At 42.5% G+C, this 21,279-nt stretch overlaps 1 protein-coding gene across 8 annotated transcripts in view; it reads left to right on the top strand.

Annotated features, from left to right (window-relative positions):
• LOC117347070 (oocyte zinc finger protein XlCOF7.1-like) overlaps positions 1 to 21,279 on the top strand; it is a 271,337-nt gene that overhangs the window by 190,920 nt on the left and 59,138 nt on the right. For all 8 annotated transcript variants that reach the window (XM_033917479.1, XM_033917469.1, XM_033917426.1 and 5 more), the window contains 2 exons: positions 1,721 to 1,825; positions 2,882 to 2,989. In XM_033917479.1, coding sequence (XP_033773370.1) covers positions 1,721 to 1,825; positions 2,882 to 2,989 — 213 coding nt within the window. The remainder of the gene's footprint in view (positions 1 to 1,720; positions 1,826 to 2,881; positions 2,990 to 21,279) is intronic.

Here is a 21,279-nt window from a genome sequence, read left to right as displayed (position 1 = left end):
ATATGTTTTGTCAAGTCAGTCGTATTTATTTGGTTTGTTTTCCCTAGAAACTTGTAATTTTACTGTTTTGTACATCACTTAGAATTTGAATAAGCGATTAATCAAATCCATAATAAACTTGAAACTTGAGATCATGGACAAACTTGCCTGATAGGTCAATGTGTTTCAAATCCAGTTGTTTCCCAGCATTCGTAACAGATATAGGAGGTTCCTTCTCTCAATACTGATATAGAGCATTTTCTGGCATAATTGTTTCTCTCTCTCCTTTTAAAGAATTCTTTTGGGTTGGTATTTAAAACCATGTAACAGGGTAAAAGAGACTCTTACCAGATTAAATGGCACTGAGTTGCCCAGGAGGATATATTCAGTGGCACTTTTCTGGAAACTGCTACTGAATATCTCCTCTGATGCTGTAGCACTATCTGAGTAGTGTCAGGGCAGCCCAGAGCCAAAGTTGGGTTGGTCTCAGAATTTAACTGGTAAGCGATGATATTTAGGCCACTTCCTAGGTACTATCCTGGATATTACCATTACCTGAGGAATTTCGGGGAGCAGCAAAAAGCCTGAATATTCAGTGCTGGTACCTGGGTAGATGATGGTAAGGAAAATAACTGCCACAGGTTAAATATTGACTGCTTCACCTTTAGTGCCCTCTAATGTGATGTAATTAGGACTCTGACTCTTTCCTAGTTCACTCGTTTGAGGCCATTTTATTAAAGCTTAGCATACATTAATAGGCATTAATGAATGTAACATGCTGCATCATGTTGTATGTGGATCATGTGACATGCTAAGCTTTAGGAAAATGGCCCCATAGTGATTTTATTTTTTTATTATTATGTTTGTAACATAACTGTAAACCAGGGAGATGTTTTGCAAATTTAGGTGTATATCAAGAATAAATAAGCGTGACCTTGAACTGACAGGAGGGGCTGAAGACCTCTCTGACTGTTTTGTTACATTATAACGATTTAGCACAGTGTCCCGCAAACGTTTCAGCACCGCAGCACACTAAACCTGATTTCTGGTTTATAGCAATAAAATGAAGAACAGTCTGTGTAAAAAAAAAAAATAACCCTCCTATTGACAGAAATTTTCATTACGTTTATGTAGTAGGTAGCAGTATCCAGAAATCTTTTCCAATAAAAATTCTCAGCATGCACCAATATAAACTCTACCAGGCAAATTGCCCTATCCATCCAATATTAATTGGCAAAATGCTGGAACCAGCTACCATTTACTTTACAATCTTGTCACCACTACCTCAGGTTCAGAAAGCTTAAAGCATTTCTGTACCAAGAAAGAGAGCTAACCCTGAAGTAACTGAAATGGTAATTTTAAAAGCACATTTCTAAACTGTCTAATGCAATTCCTGGGACAAAACGAAGAACCAACAATGACCTACTTGTATTTGTAACTATATACTTGAAACTATGACCTAGTATTAATAGTTATACTGATCTACCTGTGCCAGCAACCCTATTGAATGTCCGCGTCAATCTGTCCATTGTAACTTCCTGGGTAACTGACCCAATCTTTTGTAAAGTAATCCGACCTTGAACTGAATAGTAAAGGTGGAATAGAAAACCTGATTAACACAACATATTCACAAAAGATCTGTTTGTAGCTCTTGGGAAAGGAGTTGCCCATCACAGTGTTAAAATGATTAGGCTTCGGGGTAACTTTTTAAACATATTGTGCTATCCTTTTCCTCTAACAGGCTCCCACAACACCAAGCCTGACATTTTAATCCGATTTGAGCAAGAGGGATTTGGGACTGAGCCTCAATCTGAAGAAAAAGGAAATCTGACCAACACAGTCACATGTGAGAAACTGCATGAAGAATGTGATGTAGCTTGAATTAAAACTAGTAATGGGATAATATGAACTTTTTTCCTACAAAGTACCTCTTATGAACCAGGCAAAATGAGAATAAGGTGTTATAATCACAAGTCCTGCTTCTAACATAAGTTGTGTGGATAATGCCTTTGTTCTGTTTTCCTTATTTTTACTTTTCTATGTTCATTATCAGATCTGCTTTTTAAAATGTATTTTAGTTATTTAATTAATTAAAATTTTATTTTTGGTTTTCATCTTTCTCTCATTCTCCTTCACCATTTTCCCGTGTCTCTGTCTTTTCTTCTCATCTTCTTTCAACACCTACTGTCTCTTATCTTTTATCAGTTTATTACATCTTCCATGTTTCTCTATTTCTGATCTCTTCAACTGGTTATATGTTTTGTTATATGTGCTGTTAGTTGGAGAGAGGTAGGCAAGATGGTCTTAATGGAAGAGGCTGGAGGAAAGATGCCAGGATCAATAGGAATATTAAGGAAAGAGGGCCACACTGTCAGCAATAGGAGATGGGAGAGAAGTAGAATGACACAATATGGCATCAGGAGGGAGGCAGGAAGGAATAGAATAGAAGAGAGGAAAGCAAAGAAACTCTGCCCCAATTGAAGTAAGAAAAGGGATGAGGTAGATAGCATCCCTCCAGATCAAAGCAACAGGAGGGGGAAAGAGAGTGTAACCACCAGTGTCCATATTAGGAGAGAAATAGGTTGAATAACTCTTCTACTGGCTGTAGGAAAGGGATAATTTGTAGCACCAGGTTGAAGAGAAGTGGGATTCTATTTTAAAAAAAAAAGAGTTTATTCTGTAGCAATTTTCATTACTGTAGTATTGTACGAGTCTATTTGAGTTGAATGTTAAATATGGTTTATTTTCAGAACTACAGGGGCTCCTTAATGCCATCCATCAGGATACTTGCATTTTCTGGGGTCATAATATTCCCATTATCTCAGTATTAGCAAAATATTATTTTTTTTAGGTCCTCAGGTCTCCTTTAAAAACTAAAGTTATTTTTTCACTCTTCTTACAGGCAGCCAAAGTCACACTTCTGAGCCCACATTAGAGATTCTGAAAATGGAAGAGGCTCCTGTCAATGACCAGCTGGAGGGAGGCGAGGAGGATGCTTATACCAAGAGTGGTGAGCCAAGAATTCCTGTATGAGAAAATCCTTGCTATGTGCTATGGAATAATTCTACATTTTCAAACCTTTTATTTCCTAGTAATTAGTATTCAGCTTTCTTAAGCTACCAGGTTCAGGAACTAATTCCAAATTGAATTCTTGTAGGATGCTTCATTAGCATTCTTTTGCTCCGACTGCCATCCAGGGATTCAAGACAAAGTTAGACAAGTTCTTGCTGAACAAGGATGTACGCTGGTAGGGCTAGTCTCGGTCTCAGTTAGGGCGCTGGTCTTTGACTAGAGGGCCGCCGCGTGAGCGGACTGCTGGGCATGATGGACCACTGATCTGACTCAGCAGCGGCAATTCTTATGTTCATCCTTCTGGGCTGTCCTCCAATTCCTCAGTTGTCTCTCTACAAGCGAGATGATAGGAGTTTGTCTTTTCTGCTCGCATTTCTTTTCATTTAAATCCAGTCTTTTTTGCTAACCATTTGCAAGGCTTCTCGGTGCTATAGAGGATCCCTCTTTTGGAACAACTCTGGCTGTGGGGGAGTATAGACTCTGAGGTAGAGGGCCTGCTTCCAAGGGGCAGACTGCTTTGTAGTGCACCTACTTGGATAGCCTGCACTAACAGTTCAGGGGCTCAGGGAGCAAGGCTTGCACCAGGGAGTGCAGACTGAGTAGCTCTGTGATGGTTTTTCTAGGATTGGTGCTGACTGCTTTCTAATATGAATTACTGCAGTTTTAAAAAGATGATGGTGACACTGAAAAAAATAATAATAAAAATAATTTTAAAAAGAAAAATAAATAAATAGAAAATAATAAGAAAAAATTTAAAAAAGGAAGGAATGTAAAAAAACAAGAAGACAAGTGAAAGCAACAACAAAACAAAAGAAAAAGAATAGAAGAAAAGAAAAGGGAATGAAGAAAGGGAAAAAAAAGAAGAAAGAAAAGTAAAAAGAAAAATAGAAGAGAGACCAAGGGCCTCTTTTACGAAGCAGTTTAGCGCGGGCCGCTGCAGTAACGGCTCCGAAGCCCATAGAGATTTAAAGGCTGTTGGGGCTGTTGCAGCGGTGGCTTTGTAAAAGAGGCCTCAAAAGAAAGAAAGAAAAAAGAGGAAAAGGAGAAAAAATGAGGGAAACAGAAAAGCAAAGAACAGGATAACCCCCAAATAAAAAACAAAAATCAGAAAGGGGTAGAGGGGAAAGGAGAGTAAGAATGGAAGGAGGAAGGGAGGGATGGGGAAGGAGGGAAGGGGGAGGGAGGAGGGAATCATTACAGGATCCCTACAGGAATTAAAGCTGGAGCCATCTCAGACCTCTGCCATGCAGTGCTTGCTCATGAGCAGCACAAAGGCACAGCAACATGCTTTCCCTCGCATCTAGACTTTACCAGGATGACAACTGACCACTGGGAGGTCCCTGAGGGTAGCCAAGTCTATGAAAATGCTCTACCCAATGGATGCTGAGTTCCAGCAGCTGTTTAATAAGCCAAAGTAGATTCCTTAGTGGTGCAAGTTGCTAAACATACCTCCCTTCCTAGTGAAAGTGGAGTGGTTCTGAAGGACTCCCAGGATCACAGACTGGACTTTATCATCAAGAGACAATTTGAGGCCACAGAGCTGTGTCTAAAAATGGCAGCAGTGGTGTCATTTGTTGCCTGAGCATGCCATTCAAAGCTCAGCCGGTCAGAAGACCTGGATGACAGTAATGACCCCCAGTTCATTCTGGTGAGGGTTGATTACATAGCAGATGCACTGTATGACCTTTTAGGGTTTTGAGTAAGGTCTCAGCATATGCCATCTCCGCTTGCAGAATTCTCTGGATCAGGCAATGGGCGGGAGATTCAGCCTTTAGGGCAACCTTGATCAAACTCCTCTTTAAAGGGCAATTGCTTTTTGGCAAGGGTCTCGATGATCTGATGGCCATGTGGCGAATCATAAGCCAAAGTCATTACCAGACAGAAGACTGTGGGCCCCTTGAGGGTCCAGTCATGCAAATTTGGTGACTCATGGCATTTTCAACAGTACTCGGGAGCGTTGACTTCCCAGAGACCATTCTGAGATAGAGGTTTGGGAGTGCCAGGCATCTGGATTCCACTGCAGCCTCAAAAAAGCAGCAATGACGCCAGGCTTGTAGCCTCCCTCCTCAGTTGTGTGTGGGGGGGGGAGGGCAGGCTTGCAGAGTTTTTGCAAGCGTGGTATGGATCTCTTCAACTATTGAGTGCTGGACGTCATTCAGAAGGTGTACAAGCTAGAATTATTTCCACCCCTTCTGGATCTTTTCATAAATTTTCCTGCAAAAAAGCTGGACAAAGCAGCCAGAGTTCTAGCAATGGTATAGAGGCTCAGAGATCTAGGAGCCATAGAGACCGTACTGGAAAGCAAATGGGGCTTGGGCAGATACTCAATATACTTTATCATGCCCAAAAGAGACTCGGACAACTGGAGACCATTCCTGGATCCGAAGTCAATCAATTCAGCCCTCAAGATTCCCCACTTCTGCATGTAAATGGTCCGGTCAGTCATTGCATCGGTAGCACCAGGGGAAATCCTTGCCTTCCTAGATCTGAGGGAGGCTTATCTGCATATTCCCATCTTCCCAACTCACAGAAAGTTCTTGAGGTTCCATGTACTTTAACATCATCTCCAGTTCTCTGCTCTTCTGTTTGGACTAAACACAGCACCTTCACCAAGATAATGGTCATGGTAGCAGCGCACCTCCACAAGGCAGGGATACAGGTGCACCCTTACCTGGACAATGGGCTAATAAGGGCATAAGGAAAAACAGTGGTGGCCAAAGTGGACCAGATTCTGCAGAGCCTAGGCTGAGTGATAAACTTTAGAAAGAGTCACTTTGCCCTGACACAGTCCTTGGAATACCTGGGAATTCTGTTTGATATAGATTAGAACAAAGTCTTTTTCCAGAAGCGTGCAGAGCAAAGCTCAGGCATCAGATTCCGGCAATAAAGGACATGCCAGCTCTGAAATGGCATTACCCTGGGCGAGAGCACATTTATGCCTTCTACAGGAGACGTTGCTCTCCTGATGGTCCCCGCAATCAGATTCACTGGATTTAGTGCTGCTTTGGACAAATACAGCTCTGCGTAACTTGGACTGATGGCTGGAGCCAAGGTCTCTATCCCTAGGAATGCCTCTGCGCATATCTTCATGGGAGATCTTGATGACAGATGCCTTCTCGGCTTAGGAGCCCATTACCAAGGGTGCCCTTTGCAAGGCCAGTGGTCACCCTTGCAGAGGGGGTTGATCCATCAACCGCTTGTATCTGAAAGCGATCAGATGGGCACTAGAGAGCATCTTGGAGGGCAAGGTGATCCTTGTCTTCTCGGACAATGTCACAGTGGTAGCCTACATCAACCAGCAGGGAGGCACCACGAGTGCACCACTGAGATTGGAGACTCAAATGGTGTTCTTATGGGCTGAGGCCCATCTATTGGCTCTCTCAGCGACACATGTAGCAGGAGTGGACAATGTGCAAGCGGATTTCCTGAGTCGTCAGATACTGGATCCAGGAGAGTGGTTTGTCTCAGGAGGCCTTTGACAACATTGTACCGACATTTGATCTCATGGCATCAGCCAGCAACAAGAAGGCCACTTAGTTCTTCAGTCGAAAATATGTGCCAGGAAGCGATGGCCTGTACGTTGTGCCTTAGCCTCCAGCAGAGCTTCTGTACGTGTTTCCCCTGTGTCTGATGATAGGAAGATTCCTTTGAAGGATAAAGACCCACATGGGGTGTGTAATTCTGGTTGTTCTGCAATGGCCAAGGCAGCCGTGGTACTCAGACCTGGTACGGCTACAGAGGGGCAAGGGGCTCAGGCTTCCCTGTCATCCGGGACTCCTTTCCGGGTCCAATTGCTCTTGTTGTTGCTACTAGGTGGTTGTCTGCAAATTAGGCTGGTATAAATTCCTTCCTTTCCACTGGTATCTCAAAGATGTCAGGGTCATTCTCCAGCTTCAAAGCCAATGGTTCTTTGCATAGTAGAAACATAGAAACATGATGGCAAATAAAGGCCAAATGGCCCATCTATTCTGCCCATTCACAGTAACGATTATCTCTTTCTCTCTCCAAGAGATCCCACGTGCCTATCCCAGGCCCTCTTGAATACAGACACATTCTCTGTCACCACCACCTCTTCCGGGAGACTGTTCCACACATCTACTACTACTATTTATTATGTCTATAGCGCTGAAAGGCGTACGTAGCGCTGTCCATTTTAACATACAAAAAACAGTCCCTGCTCAGAAGAGCTTACAATCTAATTTAGACAGGGCATTTCAGGGTTGGGGAGTTATACTGGGTATAGGTATCTGACAGCAGTGAGGGGAAGTTAAGAGTTGAAAGAATAAAAATGTATTTCCTTAGATTACTCCGGAGCCTATCACCTTTTAACTTCATCCTATGCCCTCTCTTTTTTTTTTAATTCTTTATTAATTTTTAAATAAAAACAAAGTGCAATAGAATATACAAACAAAAGGTACAATAAAACAGCACTTTTATCTAACAAAAATGATATAAGTATACTTACCCCCTCTCCCGCCCTCCCTGGATGTGTGTGAACCTCCTTTTAGAAATTAAAGGCTTATGGGGGCGTCACGTGCCTGCATCTAAGATGGCCGCTTAGCACGCTTCCTCCGTTATAGCCCGGCATTAAATCAGCGATTTCGGCACCGCAAAGAAATTTTTCAGGTCAGATTTAAACTCCCCCCGATACCGGAATGTCATCTAAATCTAATAAAGCCGACACTGCATCGCCCGCGCCCTCGGCGGCCGCGCATCCGGCAACCAAGCGTTCGAAACACGAACCACCCTCCCCGGTGAAGGCCTCTCACGCATCCACCTCCGAAACCGGCGCTTCTATTTCTCAAGATCTTCAAATCCTGAGGGATCTAATGACAGAAAATCTCGCCGCTACTGCCGATATTAAATCCGAAATGAGCAACATAATGACTCAACTGAAGCAGCAAAATGCACGGATCGATCTTACAGAGGAGCGCCTTGATGCACATGACTCACAATACCTTACAATCCAGCGTGATCTCCAAAAAGTTAACACTCTTCAAAAAGACCTGGAAGATATGTCTAACAGAATGAGGAGAAGTAATGTGCGTCTCATTGGGCTCCCTGAATCAACTGAAGGCTCAGACATGCTGTCTTTCTTACACTCCTTCTTACCATCTGCATTGAAGCTCACATTTCAGCCTGTCTTGGAAATAGAAAGGGCACACAGAGTTCCCTCGGGCCCTCCAGCCCCATCTAAACCACCAAGACCCATAGTAATGAAACTCCTGCGCTATACACAGGCTATCCAAATAATACAAGCAGCCAAATCATCGCCCGCTCTGACAACAGATGGCAAACGCTTACTGTTTGTTCCAGACGTCTCTAAATCCACGGCACAAAAGAGAAAAGCTTTCCTGGCTATGCGGCCTCAGCTAAAAAATATTGGAGCGCAGTATGGATTATTCTACCCAGCAAGAATGCGGGTGACGTATCACAACATTACCAAAAACTTTGATGAACCCACTGCCCTGCAAAAATATTTGGATGAAACTGTGGGAGCTATGACCTGAACAAATCTGAATGAGTCTGCCATGTCTCATGTCACCCGGATGCTTCACTTACACTCATGTTTCAAAATGCCGGGCTATTGAGAGGAAGAGGCTGAGATCCTCTTGACAGCATGGGATCCCAACTCTGGTTCTTTCCTTATTACCTGTATGTTCACAAACTAAGTATGAATCATCCTTTTTTTTTTTTTTTTTTTTTTCTTCATGATTTTTCAACATTCTTATGTTTTTCTGGAAGCTGCACTCCGACTTTTCCACCAATGCTCCTATTGTTCTACTACTTCAGCTAATATGCAGACCTCATTTCTATCTCCAAATGGTTAAATTACATCTGGTGACCCTTAATGTCAAGGGAATTAATAGCCCCATCAAACGAAAAAAAATCTTGCACTACTTAAAGCATCTCAATGCGGACTTATGCCTACTTCAAGAGACCCACCTCACTGGAGAGGAAGCTCAAAAACTCTCAGGCGGCTGGGTCCAACATTGCTTTGCGGCTCCCGCCTTAAATAAGAAAAATGGAGTAATTACTCTGATGAAAAAATCATTGAATTTTCAACTCTCCTCTCACCTTTTTGATTCTAATGGTCGATGGTCTCTGGTTGAGGGTACTATCTCTGGGAAACCACTGAAGATACTTAATATTTACGCTCCGAACTCAGATGACCCTACTTTTTTTCATAATCTACGGACTATAAACACTTCTTCGCTCTCTTCAGATACGATTGTCGCTGGAGACTTTAACTTCCCAATTGACCCATTTACTGACAGATCTTCCTCTTGCCGACCCGCCAAACTTAGAGTGCGATCTGAAGTTATCAACATGATGGAATCTTATGATTGGGTAGACCTGTGGAGAATCCTCCATCCCACTGATAAAGACTTTACTTTTTATTCAGCACCACATCATTCATTTTCCAGGATCGATTATATATTGGGTTCCAAAGATATAGTCAATCTTATCACCTCATCACAAATCCATGACATCACTATCTCAGACCACGCAGCGGTCTCCTGCACCTTTAACTGGGTCTCCTCATCCAAACCTAGACATTGGAGATTGAACAACTTTCTACTTCAAGATGAATCATTTCTCTCTCACATTAATAAAGAATCAAGTTCCTTCTTTGAAACAAACATTTCTCCGGATATGGAGTTTTCCATTGTTTGGGAGGCGTACAAAGCTTGGCTTAGAGGCGAAATTATTAGCTTCTCGGCTCATCAATTAAAGAATAAAAAATCCACCTTGCATAAACTGGAAACTGAAATTCATTCCTATGAAACTCGCCTTTATGACCGTTATGACCCTTCACTATACAAACAACTACAACAACTCAAATTTCAATACAATGAAATCTTCAGTTCCCTTGCTTCAGCTTCGATATTCCGCCGTTCAGCCACCTACTACGCCTCCTCCAACAAAGCGGGTCATTTACTAGCAACCTACCTCAAGGGCCGCCGCTCCAAACATAGAATCTCACACATCAAATCAAGCAATGGACTTCTGCACACATCTACCAAAGATATCTTGGAAGACTTTCGCATCTTTTATGCTGATCTTTACTCCTCTGACTTCACATCGTCAACCGAAATCATTCATGAATTTCTTCATACTCTCGATCTACCCTCCCTAACAGACGATCAACAGAAGTCTCTTTCCCGACCGATCTCATCTGAAGAAATCATCCGAGCCATCACTGCACTTCCACCTGCTAAATCTCCTGGTCCGGATGGCCTCACAGCAGAATTCTACAAATCATTCTCTCCTCTTTTGACGCCTCATCTTCTATCATATTTCCATAATCTACTGAAGAATTCGTCTCAGACTCACCGTTTTCTTGAAGCGAACATTGTTGTTCTGCCAAAACCAAATAGAGACCATCATCTAGTAAAGAACTTCCGTCCTATATCATTATTGAATTTAGACTATAAATTATATGCTAAAATTCTGGTTTTTCGGATGGAAACAGTTATTTCCAAACTTATACATAGAGATCAAGTTGGTTTCATCAAGGGTCGATATGGAGCTGACAACACCAGACTCTTATGTCATGTACTCCATTCCACTCTGTCGAACACCAGCTCATCAGCACTGGTTTCCCTTGATGCGGAGAAGGCGTTCGATAGGGTGGAATGGCCTTATTTATTTGCTGTTCTATCAAAATTTGGTTTTCCAAAACCTTTCATACATATGATATCCCTTTTGTACAACTCTCCCACTGCTAGAATTATAGTTAACGATGATACCTCCTCTTCATTCACACTTCATAGAGGAACCCGGCAAGGGTGCCCCATATCCCCACTTTTATTTAATCTTGCATTAGAACCCTTGCTTGCGGCCATTAGGACCTCACCAGATATTAAAGGCATTTCCATAGCAAATATAGAATTCAAATTATCAGCTTATGCCGATGATATATTATTATACCTTTCAGACCCAGAATCTTCTACACTTGCTTTAATTCAATTAATCAATTTCTTCTCTACCTTTTCAGGGTACAAAGTCAACTGGGACAAAACTGAAATTATGCCTTTAAATGACTCATGTACCCCGTTTCAAATCCCCCTACAACCACTCACCTGGGTCACTTCGGGCATTAAATATTTAGGACTAACATTTGATAGAGATTTGAAATCTACTACACAAATAATTTCCTCTAAACTCCTCGCCCAGATCAAATCCACTCTCTTGATGTGGTCTCCTCTTCACTTATCTTGGTGGGGCAGGTTGGATACTATTAAAATGATGGCAGTCCCCAAAATTACATATATATGTAATATGTTTCCCATCTTGTTTCCTCCATCCTTCTACAAACAGATGGAATCCATATTATCTCATTTCCTTTGGAATAATAAACCTCATAGAATTTCCATTCAAAAGTTGAAAACTCCATTTTCATCTGGAGGTGTTAATTTCCCCGATCTCCTATATTACCATAAAGCATTTCTCCTACGTCAGGGAGCCGAATGGATTTCCTCCTCTTTTTCTCTAGATATACCCAATTGGTTGCGATTAGAATCTTCTCTTATATCCCCCTTCCCCTTCTTAAGACTGATTGGTACATCTAACCATCCCCGACTGTCCACGAACCCTATCTTGCGGGCCACATATAAAGTTCTCACTGATTTTGATCAACTATTAGAAATTCCATGGAACAAATCTGCCTTTTGTCCTATTTGGTTTAATAAAATCATCAAAATTGATGGTCAACCTGTCTCATGGCCTTTTTGGTATAATCAGGGCATTTGGGACATAGGATCCATTTGTCACAAAAATGGGACCTTTCTTACTTTTAGTGAACTGATGTTTGATTTTGCTATAAATGAGAAAAACTTCTTCCGATGGCTGCAATTAAAATCTTCTGTGAAAAAAGCTGGACTCAGCTCAGTAGCGCTTATACCCACCCCTACACTGCTCACTCTTTCCAATCAATACTTAGCACTAGGCCACACAGCCTCTCATTTCTATAAACACCTAAAATCTCTTATGCCATCTTCACTGTCCTTCCTGCGTTCCTCTTGGGAATTTGATCTAAATTCATCAATTTCCGATGAAGCATGGACATACATATTTAAATCAACTTTTCGCACCTCACGCTCCGCCTCTATTCTGCAACAATCATTCTTTCTTCTTCATAGAGCAACCTGGACCCCTATGAAATCCCATCGTATTAACCCATCTTTCTCTAAGAATTGTTGGTCCTGCAAGTTATCTGAAGGCACTTTGAAACACCTCCTTTTTTCCTGTCCCCATGTCAGCTCTTTCTGGTCTTCTGTATGGGATACGATTTGTTCTATATTTCATATAGATATTCCCTTGACATACCAAATGCTTCTACTGAAGTCTTTCTCAATTAATGACATACTGCCTGAATCTGCTCATTTTCTTTTCAACCTTTCGATTTCCTTAGCTCTTAAAGTTCTCCTATCTTCATGGAAAGACTTATCTAAAGTTTCATATAACCAATGGTGGAATTTGGTTTGCTATACCTACCGAACTGAAACATATCTAGCTAAAGCTTCCAATAGGTTCCTTCACTCTCAATCCAAATGGAACTTGTTAAAATTCTACCTATACCCAGCCCAATCTTGACATCCTTGCTTTCACAATGTACATTTTATTATTTCTTATTTCATTTCTTTTCTCTTTAACTCAATTAATCCTGGGTATTTAACGCTTTTATAATGTTTTATAGATGTCGTATTATAATATTGTCTCATAAATACTGATTTATCTATTTAGATCATATTGCCATTTGGCATTTTTGTTAATTTAATTTATTTATTTTGATTCATGCTTGTTAGTATTTCTGGATATTGACGTTGGTCATAAGGTACTCTTTCAGGCTGTTTAGATATTATTCATTGTAAGAATGACTTTTAGCCACATTGTCATGTACTTGTTCACTTATTGACTGTACCTTATATTTATCATGACTTGTCATACATATCCATGTTTTGTATTATGAAAATTCTAATAAATAAACCTTGCCTAAAAAAAAAAAAAGAAATTAAAGGCTTATACTAGTGATCAGTTTTTACAAATGTCACCAATGGCCCTCAAGTCTCATTAAATTTTTTGTAATGTCCCAGCTGTTCAGAGTTCATTCCCTCATATCTATAAACTTGGCACAGGGTTCCCCACCAGAAGTTAAAATGCAGTATATCCCAGTTTTTTGTAATTAACTGCATCGCTATCCCTGTCATAATAAGAAGTAATCTGTTCTGACTTGCACTAATTGTACTCTTAGTTTGTAACAAGGTCCCGAATAAAACAATGTCATATGACAGTGGGATAGAAGTTTCCAGTATCCTATTAATTTTCTCCCAGATAGATTTCCAGAAGTTGAGTATCAAGAGACAATAGAACAAGTGATCCAGTGTCCCTACTTCAAGAAGATAGTGCCAGCATCTATTAGACTTTGAACTATCTAACTTTTGCAAACGAACTGGGGACCAAAAAATTCTATGTAACTAAAAGAACCAAGTTTGTCTCATAGATGCTGATGCTATACATCTCATCCTTCAAGTCCAAATCCGTGGCCATTGAGTAGCAGAAATCTGTTGTTTTGTCTCAATGCTCCAAATATCTTTTAAGCTTGTTTTGTTTTTTTGTTCAAATATTCAGATATTAATTTGTACCACTTGGCAGCCTGATGCCCTTGCAAATCTGTCTGGAAACATAGGCCCGGCAAACTATACTGATTTTTTAAATTGCGCCAATCAGAGAACCCCTTCTGAATGGCCTGTTTCAACTGCAAACATTTATAAGCTTGAAAATTTGTAATGCCGAATGATTATTGCAGTTGTAATAAATTTAACATTTTCCCATTAGAGATCACATCATCTAAAGTACGTATGCCTGCAACCAATGTTTCCAGAGGATTTTAAACTCGCCGATTTGTATCCTGGAGTTTAACCATAGAGATTGACTCATGGATTGTTGTATCGTAGTAGGTATTAAATTATTAATAAATTATAATGTATTCCAGGTGGAAAATAATCGTAGGCAACTTGATACTCAAAATCGTAATGTCCGGAAGATGTTCCATGAGTTCAGGAAGGATCCAATACATACCCTGACGCAGAATGAAGGCTTTTTTTTTTTTTTTTTAATATATCTTTATTCATTTTAAAGCCAAAAATAAATGCAACATATTATACAGACATTTAACACTTTAACAGCACTTAAATTCTATCAAATTATATTTTATGACAAATACATATATCATCCCCCCCTTTATACATATCTAACAATTGCACTCTAATTAAAAGTATCTACCCACCCACCCACCCTGGACATGTATGAGCAAGGGCAAAATCAACAATCACTCCTTACAGAATTTTGTCAATGGCTCTCAAACATCCATAAATTTCCTATAATGTCCCTGTTGTATTGCCATCATATGTTCCATTTTAAAAGTGTGGCATAGAGATTCCCACCAGAAAGTATAATTTAACCGATCCCAGTTTTTCCAGTTCCTCAAAATAAGATGTATGGCACGGTGTTGTACATCGATATCACAGGATTTTCCAGTACTTCAATCACTTGATCCCAAATGGAGAGTGAAGGCTTGATGATACCTATAAAAATTTGGAAAATTTATCCCACCCACCGAAATTGTTTTTTGCAAAGATACTAAAGCTATTCTAGCAGTTTTACCCAACCAAATAAATTTTTGTAAGAATCCCATTTAATTTCTTGTAAAAGGAACTTTGAAAATAAACCAGTAACATACTCATTTGGTAACAAACCACAGGCAAAATCATCGTTTTGATGGTTTGGACTCTCCCCCACCAAGAAAGATGTAGTGGGTTCCAATGCGCACACATTTCTTTGACTTTCAACAATAAAGATTTTTCATTTACTGTCATTGTGTCTTCCAATGTTCTCTGAATCATGATACACAAATATTTTATACCCTCTTCCTTCCAAAGGAATGGGAATGGTTCAAATAGATCTTTTACACAATGCACATTTAGTGGAAGAACCTTTGATTTACTCCAGTTTATTTTATAGCCAGAAAAATCTGTCAATCAATTCCAGTAAATGCGGTATAGTAGACTCAGGATTTCTCAAATGAAACAAAATATCATCCGCATAGACCGAAACCTTATAATCTCGACCTGCATATGGAATTCCCTGTATCTCCTTTGCCTGCTGAATAGCCAACAACAAGGGTTCCAGAACAATATCAAAAAGCAAAGGAGATAAGGGATATCCTTGTCTAATTCCCCTCTTTAGACAAAAATGCTCCAAAAATGTATTATTAAAATATATAATCTAGCTGAAGGGGAACTATACAAAGTATGAATCATTTGAATAAATCCGGATCCTATACCAAACCAATCCACTGCTTGATACATGAAAGTCCATTCTACACGATTATCTTTTTCTCTCTCTGAGAGATCCCATGTGCCTAGCCCAGGCCCTTTTTTAATTCAGACACTATCTCTGTCTCCACCACCTCTTCTGGGAGACTGTTCCATGCATCTACCACCCTTTCTGTAAAAAAGTATTTCCTTAGATTAGTCTGGAGCCTATCACCTCTTAACTTCATCCTGTGCCCTCTCATTACAGAGTTTCCTTTCAAATGAAAGAGACTCGATTCATTACATAGAAACATTACGTAGGTATTTAAACGTCTCTTATCATATCTCCCCTCTCCCGCCTTTGTATACATATTGAGATCTTTAAGTCTGTCCCCATACGCTTTATGATGAAGACCACATACCATTTTAGTAGCCTTCCTATGGACCAACTCCATCCTTTTTATATCTTTTTGACGGTGAGGTCTCACCAAAGTCTTATACAGGGGAATCAATACCTCCTTTTATCCCAGGACAAGCAGGCAGCATATTCTCACACATGGGTGTCATCACCGACGGAGCCCCGCAGTGGACAGCCTCGAAAGCAAACTTGCTTGAAGATCTCGAGCTTTCGAGTGCTGCACCACACATGCGCGTGTGCCTTCCCGCCCGAACTAGGGGGCGCATCTCCTGTGAGGATCCTCAGTTCATCGTTTTCCGCGGAGCTGAGAAGACTTGTTCTCCTGGCTCTGCAGCATTTGCCTTCTCTTCACCGCGGCTGAATTTTGGTTTTAGTCGCTGTGCTCGGGGTTTATTCCCTTTTTCTTTCTTTCTTTGATTTTGATTAAAAAAAAATAAAATATATATTTGTTTTCTTTTTTCTCGACCGGGTGCGAGGGCTTAGGCCTAGGCCCTCTCCTCTTTTTTTCCAGTACGGACTTTGTGTTTTCTATGTCCCGGCCTGTAACCGGGTTTAAACGTTGTTACCAGTGCGGCAGGACGATCTCTATCACCGACCCTCATAGTCGGTGTATGGTCTATTTGGGTGACAGTCATCATCCTGAGGATTGTGTTCGCTGTCTCACCCTTCAGCCTCATGCTTTTCGCTGCCGCTGTGACTGGTTTCTTCAGCTCTTCCCCGGTATGGAATCTGACAAGCCTTCGGCCTTGGAAGTCTCGATGCCTCCAGCTTCCAAGACCTCGACCTCGGGGGTGTCCTCGGGGGCAAGGCCTCGCCCTCGACGCCCGTCCCGGCCTCGGCCTCGAAGTCCTCCGGGTCTTCGGCCTCAAAGGCCTCGTCAGTCTCGTCCTCGAAGCCTGCACTAGAGGGTAAGTCTCCTGCTTCTGTTTCAGGTACCATACCCAAGAAGCATCCAGGGTCTCCCCCTCTTCAACCTGGGGTCCCGAGTGTCGCTCCTGCTTCGCGACCTCCAGCTAAACGTGCCTCCAAGTCGTGGGAATACTCACATTCGAGGTCGCCCTCCTTGGTGCGCACGGCGGCACCTTCGAGACACAACCCCTTGGTCTCTGTGCCCATGTTTGAGGATATGTTGAAGTCCATTCTCACTACTCAAATTTCCACTATTGTGGCTCAGTTGCTCCCATCCTTGGCTTTGCCTCGGATAGACCAGCCTGAGCAGCAGTCTGAGACTTCGGTGGAGCCACCTCGAGTCTCTTCCTCGGATTCCTCTCTGGATCCTTCCTTGAAGTCTCTGTTGCCTTGTCCTAAGCATCGCTCGAGGCCGTCGAAACACTTAGCTTCTAGACTGCCGACGCATTCGGAGATTTCTTCGAAGCCGTCACACCACTCTAGTACTAGACGTGCTTCCTCTCCTCCATTATCGAGGCGCTCAAGGTCGAGGTCTCCGCCTTCGAGGCCTGTGTTGCGAGACTTCTCTCCTCTGGCGTCGACGCATTCTACGCCTCGAACTCCGAGGACATCACCGTCGAGGAGTTTGAAGAGGAAACATTCTTTTACTCCACCACAGACTGGCAGTGGGGCTTCTTCTGTCACGGTACATTTGAAGTCGGAGCCTGTGTCGCAGTACTCCCGTGAGGCTTCCCCGTCCTATTCAGTGGCTCCTCGGTCACGAGCCTTCGACTTCGAAATCCTCTTCCTTCGCCAAGTTTGTGTTTGATATGGGGCAGGCCCTTCATTTGGATTTACACTCGGATTCCAAATACACCCCGGAATACTTGGCGGACATGGAGTTATCACATCCTCCTAAGGAGACTCTGCGCTTACCCATGACACCGGTCCTCAAGCAGACTTGTCTGAGGAATATGGAGACTCCTTACTCTGTTACAGCCATCCCTTCTAAGTTAGAGTCTCACTATCGCACTGTTCTGTAAGGGCTTCGAGAAATCTCAGCTGTCCCACCAGTCCTTGGTGGTTGAGTCCTCCCTGAAGAAAGCTTACCCATCTAAGATCTCTGCTACTGTACCTCCCGGCCGGGAGGATCGCACCATGGACAAGTTTGGTCGTAGATTATACCTAAATTCCATGATGGCTAACAGGATCTTAAACTATAACTATGTTTTTACATCTTACTTCAATCATTTATTGAAGCTGTTGCCATCCTTCTATCCAGACTTGTCCAAAGCCCATCTGGTGGAGTTTAAGCAAATTGTTCTAACCCTTTCCCAGCTGCGGCTTTTCATGTTGCAGGCATCTTATGATGCATTTGAACTTTCTTCCAGGGTCTTGGCTTTTGCGGTGGCCATGCGTCGTCTAGCCTGGCTCAGGATAGTTGATATGGACCCTAACTTACAGGATCGTCTGGCCAACTTGCCGTGTCAAGGAAATGAACTTTTTGACAATTCAATTGAGGCGGCCACAAAGAGGCTCTCTGAACATGAGCGCTCTTTTGCTTCTCTACTTCGGTCAAAGCCAAAACCTTCTACGACTCGAGCTTACAAACCACCTGCTCGTCGCTACCCTATGAAGACCACTCCGACTTTCTCTCGTCCTCCTCCTCGGCGTCCTCAACAACTCAGAAGGGGAACAAGATATGAACGTCCACGGAAGCCAGATGATGAGCTTTCCAGTCTTCTGCACCGGCTGCAATATGTATGACTACCTCCCCTCGGGGACTAGGGCACATGTTTGCAGTTGATGCAAGGAACTGGAAAGCCTGAAACAGCAAATCCGGCTGCTGGAAGGAACTGTGATAGAACTAGAAGAACTCCTCGTCAGGAAAAAAGAAAACTGCAAGCAGGAGAAGTTGCTAGGGGAGTCCAGTACCAGCGAAGTGATCGAGGAATTGGAGAGATTCATCGAGGAAGCTCACCAGCAGCATGTGGAGGTCCCAGGGTTGGAGATCAGTGCAAGAACAACAACCATGGAAGAGGGTCCAGGCGATGAGGAAGGAGGCACCACTACAATGGACAAAGAGGCCGATGTGGAGGTAGAGGATGAAGACAGGGCCTACTCCATGGATATGGACTTACGACCCCCCAAGAACCCCCGAATTAAGAAGATAGGGATCATAGTTGGAGATTCCATCATACGCAATGTGGACAGTCACATCGCAGGAGGGAGAGAAGATAGATTGGTCACCTGCCTGCCTGGTGCAAGAGTGAAGGATGTGGCCAGCAGGATCACCAGGATCATAGACAGCGCAGGAGGAGAGGACACTGCAGTGGGAACCAACGATGTGAGCGGACGGAAGTACGACAGAGAAGAACTGAAAGGTCAACTCCGCTCACTCGGAAGAAAACTGAAGGTCAGGGAGGTGAAAGTGGCCTTCTCTGAGATCCTCCCAGTTCCGAGAGCGGATGGAAAGACAGGATAAACTACGAACAATCAATGCCTGGATGAGACGATGGTGCGATGAGGAGAGATTCGACTTCGTGCGCAACTGGACGGCGTTCTGGGGAAGTGGCAGATACTACAGAAGGGACGGCCTACATCTCACCAAGCAAGGAGCAAGAGTCTTGGCCGAAAACATGAAGAAGACCATTGAGAAGGCTTTAAACTAAAGGTCAGGGGAGAGCCGACAGTCGACAACCAGTCGATGGCCCGGGCATCAGGAGACCCCAAAGAAGAAACTACAAATGCCTGCTCAGACAAAGGGAAAGAGCATGCTGAAATCGAAAGTAACAGAGATAGAGCATAAATGGATACAAAAAGGGATGAAAAGACTAAAAAATCCAAGAAGGTTCCCCCAAGAGAACTCAATTGTGTGTACACAAATGTGCAAAGGGAGCTCAAATGTATGTACACGAATGCCAGAAGCTTGGGAAACAAAATGGGGGAACTGGAAGCAATAGCAAGACGAGAAGGACTGAATATCATTTGTATAACAGAAACATTGTGGAACGAAGAAAATGAATGGGACACTGTACTAAGGGGATACAAACTATACAGAAGAGATAGAATAGGGCAAAAAGGGGGAGGTATTGCCCTGTATGTCCATGAAGGAGTAGAGTCTATCAGAGAAGGGAAGACAGAAGGGAAAGAAAAATAGGAATCCCTCTGGATAAAGATTCCTAGACAAAATGAGGCTGAAACGAAAATTGGCCTCTATTATCGATCCCCGGGACAAAAGGAAGAATCAGACGTAGAAATGCTAGAAGAAATCACCAATGGATGTAGAGCAGGAAATGTAACGATCATGGGAGACTTCAACTTTCCTGGGATAAACTGGAACCTAGGCACCTCAAACTGCGGCAGGGAATCCAAGTTCCTGGAAATGATAGGGGACTGCTTCCTAGAACAAATGGTGGGAGAACCGACAAGAGGAACTGCCACCTTGGACTTGGTCCTAAATGGCATAATTGGAAGGACAACAGATGTAGTGGTCACTGTTCCGTTGGAGACAAACGATCACAGCATGATCAATTTTAAAATTGGCATCGGGAAGGGGAAACGTACTGAGACTCAAACCACAACCTTTAACTTCAGAAAAGGGAAATATGACAGCATGAGAGTCATGGTTAAAAAACGGCTCAAGAAAAAGGCAGCCAAAATCAGAACGGTTGATCAAGCATGGTCCCTACTAAAAAATACCATCACCGAAGCGCAGAATCTCTACATTCCACAGATATCCAAAGGAAGGAGAAACAAAAACAAAGGAGAACCAGCTTGGCTAACTAAGGAGGTGAAGGATGCAGTAAGAGATAAGAGGAACTCTTTTTTAAAAAATGGAAACGTGAACATACAACGGAGGCCTGGAACAGTCACAAGGTCAACCAGAAGAAGTGTCACAAGGCGGTAAGAGACGCCCAAAAAACCTATGAGGAAAAGATAGCGCAAGAAGCCAAAAACTTCAAGCCCTTTTTTAGATACATAAAAGGGAAAAAACCAGCTAAGGAGGCAGTGGGCCCTCTCGACAACCAAGGAAGAAAAGGGTGCATCAAGGAAGACAAACAGATTGCGGATAGGCTAAACTCATTCTTTGCATCTGTCTTTACCAAGGAGGACACTGCATCAATGCCAGAAACAGGGAGAGCATTCAAGGGAGAAATTGAGGATAGCCTCACCACAGTAAATGTGGATTTGAACATGATATATTATCAGATCGACAAATTGAGAAGTGATAAATCCCCTGGACCAGATGGAATTCACCCAAGAGTGCTAAAGGAGCTTAAGATAGAATCAGAGAACTATTACAATCCCTAGCTAACTTGTCAATTAAAACCGGGCAAATACCAGACGACTGGAGGATAGCGAATGTCATCCCAATCTTCAAAAAAGGATCGAGAGGAGAACCGGGCAACTATAGACCTGTGTGTCTTACGTCGGTTCCTGGGAAGATGGTTGAAGCACTAATAAAGGATAGCGTAGAGCAACACCTGGAAAATCACGACCTGATGAGAGCTAGCCAACACGGCTTTAGGAAAGGGAAGTCATGTTTGACTAATTTACTTCAATTTTTTGAGGAGGTGAATAAACAAATTGATAGCGGTG

Source organism: Geotrypetes seraphini, chromosome 1 (assembly GCF_902459505.1).
Source record: "Geotrypetes seraphini chromosome 1, aGeoSer1.1, whole genome shotgun sequence".
NCBI lineage: Eukaryota > Metazoa > Chordata > Amphibia > Gymnophiona > Dermophiidae > Geotrypetes > Geotrypetes seraphini.
This window is presented reverse-complemented; position numbering and strand designations above follow the sequence as displayed.